At 41.6% G+C, this 13,994-nt stretch overlaps 1 protein-coding gene across 2 annotated transcripts; it reads right to left on the reverse strand.

Annotated features, from left to right (window-relative positions):
- Window positions 1–1,176: 1,176 nt before the first annotated feature.
- Window positions 1,177–13,588, reverse strand: LOC137180424 (spastin-like). Of its 2 annotated transcripts, none has more exons than XM_067585782.1 (17): window positions 13,199–13,588; window positions 12,107–12,190; window positions 11,243–11,326; window positions 11,058–11,123; window positions 9,539–9,699; window positions 9,032–9,171; window positions 7,203–7,296; window positions 7,018–7,092; window positions 6,815–6,886; window positions 6,621–6,696; window positions 4,859–4,950; window positions 4,681–4,760; window positions 4,397–4,439; window positions 4,228–4,307; window positions 3,136–3,206; window positions 2,458–2,498; window positions 1,177–1,405 (listed from the first exon to the last, which is right to left on the reverse strand). In XM_067585782.1, exons 1-17 carry the CDS (start codon window positions 13,485–13,487, stop codon window positions 1,280–1,282), a joined length of 1,674 nt encoding a protein of 557 aa, XP_067441883.1. In that variant the 5' UTR covers window positions 13,488–13,588; the 3' UTR covers window positions 1,177–1,279. The 2 variants fall into 2 exon arrangements, with proteins under 2 accessions (XP_067441883.1, XP_067441884.1); XM_067585783.1 differs by having other exon boundaries at window positions 9,539–9,696; window positions 13,199–13,587.
- Between the last annotated feature and the right edge of the window lie 406 nt (window positions 13,589–13,994).

Genomic DNA, 13,994 nt, shown 5'->3' on the forward strand with positions numbered 1-13,994 from the left:
GGGGTCACATTTCACATGTCTATGAGTTGTTAACAGCTCCACCAAATAGTGATTTTTCCCTCTAAACTTCTCACATGCTTTCATTTCAATAAATGTTCAAATGATCCAATATTTCAGCAAAAATCAAAGATTAGAGAAAAAGTCCAAAAAACTGAAAACAGATTTGTGTATCAGAACTTTGTTTTTTCTTCTTTCCTCTCCCATTAATCATCTCACCACCCCTCAGATTTATCTGCTGACCCTTTGGAGGGGCCCCACCCCTAGGTTGGGAACCACTGGACTAAACTAGCTAACTGTATATAAAGTAGTGTAAACTAGCTCCACCTCCAGCAGCTACAACAGTAACATGCTGCTCTAACACTGATGCTTCACTATTAATAATCTAATGATGTCATATATAATAATATATCAGTCAGAGGGACCAAACCACTACTTTTACTGCAATACTTTAACTACATCAAGCTCATAATACTTATGTACTTTTACTGCAATACTTTAACTACATCAAGCTCATAATACTTATGTACTTTTACTGCAGTAGGGTTTTTCATGCAGGACTTTTACTTTGTAATGGAGTATTTTTACATTGCTGTGTTGGTACATGTTAGTCAATGTATTTGTATCTCACAAGTCTCACAACTTTATGGAGCAGCAATATTTTTAACTATTTTAACTATTATATTAAGGTATCCTTTAATAAAATAATACAAACTTGTCAAACAGCTGCTTCTCTAAAATACTGTAAAATAATAAGATACTTGCTTCTTTCACATCATTAAATGCACTTAGTACATCCAACTGTTTTTATTCACATTTTTCAGTTTACACATTTAAAAAAAAAAACCTTAATGGAAACACAGAAAATTTGAAAAAAAATACAGAAAATAGTGTAAGAAAAAAAGGGTTTCCTGTCTGAGGTGTAACAGCAGCTGAACAGACTGAGTGAATAAATGATGACGAACATGAATCATGTGACTCAAACATCGCCGAAGAGCTGAAAACATCTGCTAATATTCACAAACAGCAGGATGGACGCAAACATCCATTTTACTTTGACCGTTTTCTGGAAAACTCGGTATAAATTTGAGCTACATTTGGATGAAACTTGATTAACAGTCAGTTAGATGAAACAAAACATGTCTTTTAACATCAGTGTCAAGTAAGAAACAAACAATATGACAGGAAGTTATTCTTTATTTCATAGAAACATTCGTGCAAAGGTACATAAAACACTTCTGTTGATTAAAAACAAGGTTTTTTTGGAGGAAGTCTTTCAGGTTCACGCAGCTGTCGTGTCTCCGTAGTTTCTGTTCCAGCAGCTGTAAAACTCCAGAGTCTGCGGACCGACGCTCCTCTTGATCTTCTTCAGCGACTCCATAAAGTCACTGAAACAAATGTTTCTCACCTGTGAAGAAACAGAAGATTGACTCGAAGGTTCTGTGGTTTACAGACTAACACTATATGCTGACGATGTTCTAATTTTCACTGCAATTCACAGCGATACATTTACTTTTAACTCCAACATAATATAATGTATATATACGTGTTATACAGAGTTACTGGTTATTCTGCAGATTCAAAATTTCAACATTGAACATGAGATAAATTCTTTCTCACTTTTTCTTCTGTCTTTATTTTCTTCCATCACTTGTTAATTTCTTTCTTCTTACGTTTAGTTTTTTTCCCCACTGAACTCAAGATATGAAAATTCCAAAAGGTTTAAACTTTAATCTTCTTCATTATCACCACTTACTAAATAAAATCTGTATCAGCACTTTTTTCTTAGTTCTGCTGGATTAAAAATCAGAGTGAAGCTGTAAACAGAACAGTGTTCCCGCACATGCTCAGTAGCATCTGCCTTACACAGAACTACTCTCTGGAGACTGAAAACATGATGCTGTTATTAGTCTTTGTAGCCGTTTCTAAACAAACTAACGTGACCAAACTCTTCATGATGAAGGAACATGTCACCCAGTGCAGCGGTGTGACTCACTGACGTGTTTTTAATCAGATATATCAGCTTTGATACACACACGGTACTGGTTAGTAGATCAGTTCATTGTTGGTTTGGATCCAAACATGAAGACAAATATAAGTGATGTTCAAACACTAAAGGAGGTCTTTTTATTTGCTGCACTGAGATTTTATAAAAGTTTAGTTTTAGTTTATTTGACACAATGAGATGAACAGATTTTTCATATATATGTATATACACACAGTACTGTATGAATGTGTGTATATGTGTATATATATATATACACACATTCATACAGTACTGTATATATAAGAATGTCCAAGTTTCACATTAGTATTGATTTAACTTTCATTGGGGTATAACAGAATCATTTAATTCAATAATTTAAATGTGATCTTTTTATTCTTTTTACTTCTTGAATCTTGAATCATTCCAATCAGTAATCAATCAATGATTGACAGATCGGCGTGGGGTGAACTCACCTCGCTGGCCTCCATGTTCCTCACCTGGTCTGGACGCAACTCTGCAACAAACAAACACAAACAAACTTCATCTAATCAAACAAACCTTAACAAACCATCAGAACAATGAAGTAAAGATGCTCTCAAAGGCTGGTAATAATAATAATAATAATAATGATTTATATAATTTATAAACTCAGTAATTCAAATAATGCAAATATGTAATAAAAGAGGGAAACAGTGAAGGATTGTAAATGTTTAGAGGGCAGAAATTTTAGCTTTAAAGAATTAGAATTTCTTGTTAATCAGGAAACAGCGATTTTGTGATCGTAATAATTAATGCAAGTTCAAGAAATGGCCACAATATTTGCGTGATTACATGAGCATGAAATGTGCAAATGAACAGGCTGCTTGTGTTTGTATAATCTTTAATAGACACCATTGATAGGCGACCAAATGAAATCGTTACCTTGATTTAAACTACAGATTTCTCTGTTTGAACATTGATGGAAACATTTGGGATAATATAAGAACACAACTCAACAACATTTATAACAGAGGTTTAGTCATTTTTAGGCGTTTTAATGTGGAATAATTACATATTATAACTTTAAACACAATTTTTAAAACCTCATATTCATAAACAAACACTGACTTAAAAAAAAACTTGTAAGGAGCTCTTTATAACATGAGTCTCACCTCTGATTGGTCCAAGAGAGGCGTCTTTAGCCAATGAGGTGAGGTCGCTGCCGGAGTAGCCCTCCGTCATTCTAAACCAATCAGAAACAGTCAGAGAGAGGAGAGGTCATGTGATCAAAACATCCCAGACAGACTGTTCAGGGTCAGGAATTTAAATCTCCATGGAAACGCTGGTCTAGTCCATCTTAAAGCAACAGTCTGGAGCCCAAATGAACATTAAACCTCCTGTTCATACTGACCATTAGAAGATCCCTTCATAATGACCTTAATGAAGTTAATCTGAAGCTAATATGAAGCTTCAGCGTCCAAATGAGTCAAATCAAGTAGATATCTTTCAACGTTACAGTCTTTTTAGTTCCAAAGTTCCTCTTTTTGTTACTATACTTCCACCTGCAGCTCAACAGGGAAACACTGTCCGAGGAAAACACAAAGAGGGAATCTGATGCTAAAAAGACTGTAAATGTGTCAGATATCCACTTGATATGACTAACTCAGACTGCTGAAGCTGAATAGAAGCTTCACACAGACTTTTAAATGACTGTGTGGACACACTGTGGATTTTGGCCTCCATCACTTCCATTGAAAGCACATTTGAAGGATCTTTTAATATCCAGTATGAATAGGAGGAATGATTACAGACACCTGACTGCTGGTTTTACACACTGGGAACACTGGGAACTTGTCCTTTAAGTTCCATCTTATAGTGCATTTTATCCCCTCGCTGATGACGGCGAACACTTGACGATACGTACGACTTGAGTCCAGTTGGATTCAGCTTCACTTTGATCCACAGACTTTCATCCAGCGCCAACATGAGGTCAAAATGTTTATTTGTAAAAACAGTTTATAACCAAATATCTGCAAATCTGATGACATCAGCTTCAGCTGTACTATGTGTTCAGTGCTGAGTAACAAATGTTAGCATGCTAACATGCTAAACTACCTGCTAGACATCAGTATGATTAGCATTTAGCTCAAAGTATCACTAGACTACATCCACACAAATCCACTGAAATTCATCATTATCTGTGGAATAATAATAATAGTAACAATAAAAATCAATCAATAAATGAATAATTGATGATTGTTGACCTGGCCAGCTGGCTCAGCTCTCTGTGGGTCAGCGGGTTTCCGTGTTTCCCCAAAAGGTTCTTCAGCAGCTTGAAGCGAGTCTGACGACAAAAGCAGCATCACAAACGTCAGTCTGACAAACCTCCAAGATTTATACGTTTGATGATGTTGAACTGGAGCCTGAACTCACCTGCTCGACAGGTAGCGCCACGTACACACGTTTAGAAAAACGCCTGCAACACACAAACACACACACACACACACACACACACACAGCTCAGGAGGAGGTGCTGCCATCTACAGGCTGAACAACACAACAACAGGAGAAACTGACATTTAAACATCTTTATCTGCAGACAGAATCACTCGGTTGTCATGAAACTGTAGATCATGTGATATGATAGAAAGCTCCAGAACAGCTACTAAAGGGACTTTATGGTGAGATTATTTGTCAACAACAACAACAGATCTGACCTGAGAACTGCCTCGTCCAGCTCCTGAGGCCTGTTGGTGGCTCCCATCACCAAAACGCGGTCATCACCTCCCGACTGCACCTGCACACACGCACGCACGCACGCACGCACACACGTCTTCATAAGTGCACGAGTTTGAACTCAGTGTGAAAAGTTGCACGCCGTTTCAGTCACGTTACCCCGTCAAACTCGATCAGGAACTCGGTCTTGAGGCGGCGGCTGGCGTCGTGTTCGCCCTCCCGGCGTTCACACAGCAGACTGTCCACCTCATCTGCACACAAACACACAACATTCACAACAACAACAACAACACATGAAGGCTCAGTGCTGCTAATGAGATCAAAACGTATTTTAAGATGAATAAATCTTGTTAACCTGCTGACGTCCAAGTTTTTTTTTTTTTAATGATCAAATTTTTATTTTTCAGTACTGCAGGTTTAACATCAGTCTCTACATACTTCTGTAATACTGGACATAGAAAAACTAGCACAGAAAAGCTACGGAGAGCATATCTTGGTAATGTTATGAACATTTTTATACAGTAACAGACATTATTTCCCAGTCTGGGTTATAAAAGCCTCTTTCACACATAGTTCCCAGTAAGTTACTGGGAAAAGCTTTCAGTGACACATGCAGCTGCATTCAGGAACATTTCTGTCTTGCGCCTTTTCACCAAACAGCAACCTCCGGGGCTGTAAAATGAAGCCAAAAACTGCAGTTCCTTGAACGACCACTTGAGGCTCCAAAACAAGTCAATCCTCATAGACCCCCATGTTAAAATGCCCAACTTTACAGCAGAAATAAACATGTTTACAGTCTGGTACAAACAACGGTTTTGGTCTCTGTAGCTAATTTCCTCTTTCATGACAACTGTACGGGGGGTGAATTTTTTTAAAACTCACCTGTTTAAATTTTATTAAACCGTAAAGTTATGTATAATGAAGGACATGGCTGCTTTGAGTGACAGGTCCGCCAGCCGCTAGGTGGCTTGTTTCAGCCATTCGGCCCGCCTCTTTGCCCATTTTTGATTGGCTGGGAGTTAGGCAGCGTCACGCACTGCCAAGATGGCGACGGCCGGGGAGGCTTTAAGCTTCAAAACCATGGATGTATAAAGAGAACTGGATACAGCGTCGGAGGCGGGGCCCCGTTCATTCTTATGAAAGTTGCTCAGTGGTGCATGAAGCCAAAAAAATCGACTTCCTTTTTGGGCCAGTGTGCATCACGTGACGTTGTAATTACACGGTTTGGTCGCTATGTCAAATTTGCTTCAAAGCCCGGCGCTCTTCCTGTTCTCTTTATACGTCCATGTTCAAAACCGCTCTTCAGAAACCAACGGGTGATGTCACGGTAAAAACGTCCATATTTTTATACAGTCTATGGTTTTTTTCCCCCACATCAGACGAGGGATTATCCACCGCTTCTCCAAGAGGTGAATAACATCCCAGATTGATTTGCTTGGTGAATTCTACAAGGCAACACCGCTTGTTGTAGGAAACGCGGACTTTTAACTGAAAATACAAAGCCGGACGCCGACATTCATTCCCCCATAGTATCGCGCCATCTTTACTCTCTCGTACCCACATCATCACCTCAGAAAAAGGTTGAATGGAGAGGGTTGGGTAAGGAGAACGATACTGGCATCCTACGGTAGGGATAGCTGATCGTTACAACGACCACATACAGGAAATGTTCCTGAACATTTCAGGGATGGACTGCATGTGTGAAACGGGCTTTAGATGAATTTCTGACAAAGACGTCGACAGTTCCAGAGAGACGATGACCTAAAAGTCTAACATTAATTACCGAATCATCATTCAGAAGTAAATAAAGTCACGTCGACCCTTGATCGTGTGCGCGCCCCCCCCCCTTCAGTGACTCTGCGGCGTCCAGGAGGGGCCCCGCCCCACGGTTTGAGACCCGGTGATTTAAAGTAAGAGTTACCGATGAAGATGATGGAGGGCTGCAGCTCTCTGGCCACAGAGAACAGAGCTCGGACCAGTTTCTCTCCTTCACCCACCTGCACACAAACAAACAAACATTCCTCCGTTATTGATCGATTGATTATTGCTTCAGTATTTATTATTGGGTGATCAGTGATCAGTGTTCAGCAGCAGATACGACTCGGAGCTTCTTACATATTTGGAGGTTAAGCTGGCGGCGCTGATGTTGAAGAAGGTGGCGTTGGACTCGGCTGCGACGGCTTTCGCCTGCAGACGAGAAAAGAAAACAAATAAAACTCACACATAGTAGTTTGGTTTATTGATGAACTACTTTTTGTTTTTTTGTGTGAGTAAAAAGTTGGACAAACAAACAAACGACGTAATATTTGCATCTTCACCAGCATCGTCTTGCCGTTGCCGGGGGGACCGAACAGAAGGAGTCCTCTGGCTGGAGTACGCAGACCTGTAAACAGCTAGAGAAGAAGAGGAAAATCTGCTGACCCGACAACAAACAGAACAGCCACCAGACGTTTATAAAAACAGGAAACCTTGGACTTTAAAGGTCGATGACATCATCGCTCACCTCCGGCCGCAGCGCCGGCAGGATGACGATCTCCTGCAGGGCCTGCTTCGCTAAATCCTGACCGGCAACATCTTCAAACCGTACTGATGAGCCGCTGAAACACACAAAAGCAGAATTTAAATATCATTTATTGTTTTCTATGTTGTATTTTTTAAATATAATTTTTAAGTTTAAAAAATCAGTGTTTCTCCGACAATGTACGGCGACCACCGGACGTCCGATACAGGCTGTTAGCCAAGCTGCTGCTAACACTTGTTGGGTTTATTTCTCTTATAACTTTGGATCCAGACGTTCAGCAGGTTTCATTTGGGATGATGTTAGTACACAACTCAACAAAATATATAACATAGATCTAGTTGTTTTTAGACATTTTAATGCAGAATAATTACATGTTATAGCTTTAAATTAGTTAAACAGCAAAAATAACTGCTGACAGTACAGGAAGGAAATAGTTGTTTGTTAGGGGGTTAGGGGTTAGGGTTAAGGGTAGGGTTAGGAGTTAGGGTTAGGGTTAAGGTTAGGGGTTAGGGTAGGGTTAGGGGTTAGGGTTAGGGGTTAGGGTTAAGGGTAGGGTTAGGGGTTAGGGGGTTAAGGTTAGGGGTTAGGGGTAGGGTTAGGGGTTAGGGGGTTAGGGGTTAGGGATTAGGGTTAAGGGTAGGGTTAGGGGTTAGGGATTAGGGTTAAGGGTAGGGTTAGGGGTTAGGGTTAGGGGTAGGGTTAGGGGTTAGGGGGTTAGGGTTAGGGGTTAGGGATTAGGGTTAAGGGTAGGGTTAGGGGTTAGGGATTAGGGTTAAGGGTAGGGTTAGGGGTTAGGGTTAGGGATTAGGGTTAAGGGTAGGGTTAGGGGGTTAAGGTTAGGGGTTAGGGTTAAGGGTAGGGTTAGGGGTTAGGGGGTTAAGGTTAGGGGTTAGGGGTTAGGGTTAGGGGTTAGGGTTAAGGGTAGGGTTAGGGGTTAGGGGGTTAAGGTTAGGGGTTAGGGTTAAGGGTAGGGTTAGGGGTTAGGGTTAAGGGTAGGGTTAGGGGTTAGGGTTAGGGGTAGGGTTAGGGATTAGGGGGTTAAGGTTAGGGTTAAGGGTAGGGTTAGGGGTTAGGGTTAAGGGTAGGGTTAGGGGTTAGGGATTAGGGTTAAGGGTAGGGTTAGGGGTTAGGGGTTAAGGGGTTAGGGTTAGGGATTAGGGGGTTAAGGTTAGGGTTAAGGGTAGGGTTAGGGGTTAGGGTTAAGGGTAGGGTTAGGGGGTTAGGGTTAGGGTTAGGGGGTTAGGGTTAGGGATTAGGGTTAAGGGTAGGGTTAGGGGTTAAGGGGTTAGGGTTAAGGGTAGGGTTAGGGGTTAAGGGGTTAGGGTTAAGGGTAGGGTAGGGTTAGGGGTTAGGGTTAGGGTTAAGGGTAGGGTTAGGGGTTAGGGTTAGGGGTTAGGGGTTAGGGATTAGGGTTAAGGGTAGGGTTAGGGGTTAGGGTTAGGGTTAGTCTTCATTTTGTGATCATGTGATGATTATCTGTTTTTTTTATTTTTATTTTTTTTAATGAGACATAATGTATACAACATATAGCACATACAGATGTACATACATGTGATTTTTGAGAGCTTTCTCTGTTTGGCTTAATGATGAACTTTATTTTTTGTTTGTTGAGAGTCAAAGTTGATGAAACAAATGATACCCATAACCATGGTAACTCTGCACAACAACAATAAAAAAACGACGCCAGCTGTAGTCTCAAAATTAAAAAATGTGACAAAAACAAGACTAAAAACTTACTAAAAATGTGTCTGCCTGTAACTCAGACAAACAGCTGATATACTACGCTCCGTCTGATTGGCCGCGTCTCTTACCTGTCAACGATCTCGTTATGGATGAGGTCGGCGAGCTTCTTGTCCACGTTCTTCAGGTTCTTTGTGTCTTTCTTCTTCTTCAGCGGTGGTGTCGACGTCGGGGAGCCGAGTTTCCCCCCGAGTTGACGACCTGTTCGACCCTGCAGGAGGAAGAGTCCGAACAGCAGCAGTCACATGAACACGTGTTGACCGGTGAGAGCTCTCGGGGGTCGATGAGGGTCAGCGATGAGGTTGGACATGCAGGACTTTATGTTCTCAATGTTTTATTTCATTCAGTTCAGTTCATAAACAACAACAACAACAGACCTGCTTCAGTTTATTATCAATATGGGATTAAAAAAAGCAGCAAATTCTCACGTTTGAGAAGCTGAAACCAGAGAATATTTGGCTTTTTGCTTGAAAATAGCTGCCAATTATCTTTCCTTCAATCGATTAATTGATTGATCGATGCAGCTCTACATATTCACTGAAGCTTTTATTTATTTATGTAGAAAGACTTCAGCTCACCTTACTGGCACTGTGAGTGTGTGTGTGCGGGCGCTGTGAGCTCAGGTTGGACGAGCGCTGAAGGCCCGATGAGGATGATGATGAAGAGCAGGACGTCTTTGGGAGGAGCTTTGGTCGGCTGGACGGAGGAAAGTCTTTCTTTCTGGAGACAGCGCCACCTGCTGACCACACGCGCACACACACACACACACAGGTTTAGCTGGTCAAGACGCTTGACAATGTCTCTTTGAGGTCACAGAGACCCTTCAGGAGGTTACCTGAGGTCACGTCACAGGCCTCAAATCATGTTTGTTAGTTACATGCATGCAGTTCTGTTTTTAACATCTCTGGTCTTCATCACCAACATCATCATGAATCACGACGTTCACAGAGTCACAATATAACCTCAATAGTATCTCATTAGACAAATGTACAACTCTGAAGTTTAAAGTGATGTAAAACAGAGTAAACTCATCATTCATTCATCGTCTTTCATCCATGAATGACACCAAAACCAGCTTTTTCGTCACTGGTTCTGACTCCTTCAGATCCAGGTCTACCAGCGCTGCACAGATACAGGTCTACAGCCGATACTGAATCCAGATGTCTGACTTCAGAAGTCTATGTCTGTCCAAACCCACAGTTCTTTCTGCAGACCTCCAGAGAGTCCTCTCACGCTGCAGACCCCACTATCCATACTACCCATAATCCACTGGAACATGGAAGTGACGATGTAAAAGAACATAATAATCTATATTTATCATAATAATAACAGATGTGTAAAATATCTACCTTTGATAATGTTTGCTTTTTTCATTTTTTGCATTAGTTAGTTGATGTAATGAGACATAACGCGGATTTGTTTATTATAAAAGGTCCATAAAAATCTCACTCAGCTTTCTGACCAGATGTGTTGAGTTACAGGGTCAGAAATTTGAATTTATCTCCTTGGAAACACTGGAGGTCTTCAAGATATAATATGTAATTATTCCACATTAAAATGTCTAAAAACAACTAGACCTATGTTATATATGTTGTTGAGTTGTGTACTTACATTATCCCAAATGTTTCCAACAATTTTCAAACCCAGAGAAATCTGTAATTTAATCAAAGTAAGGGACCGTTTCATTTGGTCGCCTGTCGATGACGTCATACCTCCTCTACCAAAGAGTAAACACGTACAAGATGCATACGGCAGCGCTGTGTTTGTCCGCTACAATGGCGTCTACCAAAGAGTAACTTACACACATACAAGATAATACATCGGCGTTGTGGTTGTTCCACACAAACTGTTATAAATGGACTTTTATTCAGTTTTAAGTCACATTTTAATGATAAATTTAGGTTGTTTTTAGGTCGTTATCAGAGAAATAAACTGGGCAAACGTTAGCAGCAGCTCGGCTAACAGCCCCTCCAGGAAGTCCAGTGCTCGCCAAACATCGTCGGAGAAACGCTGATTTTTTTAGGTGAGGGAGGACATCTGGATTCAGTCGGACTCTGATCACATGTGTAAGACACTCTCACTCCCTGCAGGACGTACCTGAGCGCAGGTGGGCGGGTCGGTAGGCGGGGTCAGTCTGAGCTCCGGACCCTGACAGCACCTCCACTACAACAACAACAACAACAAGAACAAAGATGAACTCAAGAAAAGATAAAAGTTAAAAACACAAAATCAAACAGATTCAAGGAAACACAAAGACTAGATGAAGATGAGAAAGCAGCTACCAAGAGACTGCAGACGCTCCCTCGTCATCATCAGGTTGGTCATCATCTTGTTCTGCAGACGTCTGTCTCGTTCATATTTCTCTCCTGGAAAACAGCCAAAGCTGAATTTCACTATAAGCAGCAGAATCATTGATCACAAAACACAAAACAAACAGAAGCACAGTTCCAGCCGGCTACAATATTATCAAAGCTCTTCAATACATGTTCACAGATGATTATAATAAACTTTATTTATTTTGTTGTACAACATCTTCCTGATGTTGTACAACATCTTCCTGATGTTGTACAACATCTTCCTGATGTTGTACAACATCTTCCTGATGTTGTACAACATCTTCCTGATGTTGTACAACATCTTCCTGATGTTGTACAACATCTTCCTGATGTTGTACAACATCTTCCTGATGTTGTACAACATCTTCCTGATGTTGTACAACATCTTCCTGATGTTGTACAACATCTTCCTGATGTTGTACAACATCTTCCTGATGTTGTACAAGTAGATGCAGCACAACTCCTGGTTCAGGCTCTTGTAATATCACGCATCGACTACTGCAACTCCTTACTGGCAGGCCTCCCTACATGTGCGCTTAAACCTCTGCAGATGATCCAGAACGGGGCGGTGCGTCTGGTCTTCAATCAGCCCAAAACAGCACATCACCCCACTGTTGATATCCCTCTACTGGCTCCCAGTGGCTGCCCGCATCAAATTCAAAACCCTGACACTTACAAAACAGCTTCCGCCTACCTGAACTCCCTCATTCAGGTCTACATTCCCCTCCCGCCCACTACGCTCTGCCAATGAAAGGTACCACAACAGAGTATATATGTGTGTTTGCTTCGTGATGTCAGCTGTTGACTCACCGCTGCCTGACATCTGGATGGCGACGCCTTCCTCCAGCTCGCTGATCCCTCGCTGGTACCAGCCCACCGCCTGCTGCTTGTCACCTGGCAACACATCAGCCAATGAGACACTCGCTCTGACATCATCACTCATCCAAAACTAACTTTCATGTGGAGACTTTTTAGGAGAGTTTCTGCCCCATATTTTCAGTATCTTTCAGTGAGTTGTTGGTCTCTATAAATCACTTCCTCCAGCAGGAAACTGTCATTGTGGTTTGGACCAATCGTGGCGTTTGGTGTGGTGGTAACTGACGTCATTCAGGTGGAAAATGGACAAACATTATGCCATAGACAAGCAAAGCAATTCCCAAATGTTCCCAAATGAGGTTTGATTCAGTGAGTCAGAGGAATATTGATTAGACTATTGATCTGCTGTCACATCTAACTGACCTTCAGCTGCATGTGTCTCTCTGGAAACTCACTATAACTGCTGCTTTAAAATATATTGACTCAACTTTACCAAATTTGAATGTGATATCTGAACTTGATGCCAAAATAGAAAATCCTAATATTTGTACATTATTGATGAAACAACTGCTGGTTGCAGCTTCTTCAATGGGAGGATTTCCTGCTTCTCTGGAAACTTGATGTGGACGATAATGAGAAAATAATTAGTTATAGATGAATCAGTAATGAAAGGATTGTTGTTCTCTGTCTCGTCTCCTCTCTGGCCATACATACTGCTGCCTCAACTGATCAATAATCAATCAATAACGACAGAAAGAGCTGCTGCAGGGCAATGACTGCCCTGATGAGGTTGTGTAAAGTTAGAGAGCTGCTGACCTCAATCTTCTCGCACTAAACTACATTCAAACGTCTTCTGATTTCATTTATTTTGACAACAAATACACAAAACTGTCAGAACTGAACTGAAAGCACATAAACAACAACCACCGAGGTCATTTAAGCTGCTCGGCGAGCATCTTATACACCAAGCAGCGGTTATTTTATGAAGTTTGCAAAAATATGAGTTCATGTTCAGTCAGCTCAACACCGTTAAAAAGACGGATTTTCTACCGGAGTTTGGTACAATACAGTCAGGAAGAAAACAACCTCGCTCGTCCTCGTCGATCTTCAGCGCCGCAGCGATGAACTCGAAGGCCCGCCTGTGGTGGCTCCTGACCCGCTCGCCTCGCTCCGGGCTCCCGCCGCCGCCGCCGTCAGAGGTTCGGGTCTCGGTTGTCACCGCGGCTCCGGTGCGGCTCCACAGCCAGCAGAGCAGCGCCCGGACCAGGGACAGCACGGCCCGCAGCAGCCCGGCCAGCTTCCCGGTACAGACACGGTCACCGGAGGCGGATCCGTCCGGCGGGTTCCTCCTGCCGCTTCTCCCGCAGAGACCCATCCGAGGCCATGTCACAGCATCCCGGTCCGGTTCCGTTCAAACCGCCGCCGCGTTGCTGCTTCAAACAGACTCTTCTTCGTGTTTACAATTCAACAAAGAACAAAACGCCGCCTGCTGGACCGGACAGTCACCGCAGAACAATAAAACATCCAGAAATATAGAATAATCCTAATATTTATATATATATAATCCTAAAAACATTGACGAGACACAAAATGTCCGACAGCGGTTTCATCTCATGACTTTTTTCATTGAATATATGAAAGAACATTTGAACAAACACATTAGATATAGAAGAGAATTAAATAAAATTAAAAAATGAATATATAAAACAACTGAATAGTTAAATAAAGACATTGAAACACTCATTAACAGGTTTTACAGCCTTCTTATTAGTGCAGATCTGATGTCTGTAAACTGTCACATTCTTCATGAAAAACTAAGAAGCAAACTTAAACTCATGGATATGAAACTTAACTCAGATAATTATAAGATAATCTTAAAAAC

This window comes from Thunnus thynnus, chromosome 3, assembly GCF_963924715.1.
Source record: "Thunnus thynnus chromosome 3, fThuThy2.1, whole genome shotgun sequence".
NCBI lineage: Eukaryota > Metazoa > Chordata > Actinopteri > Scombriformes > Scombridae > Thunnus > Thunnus thynnus.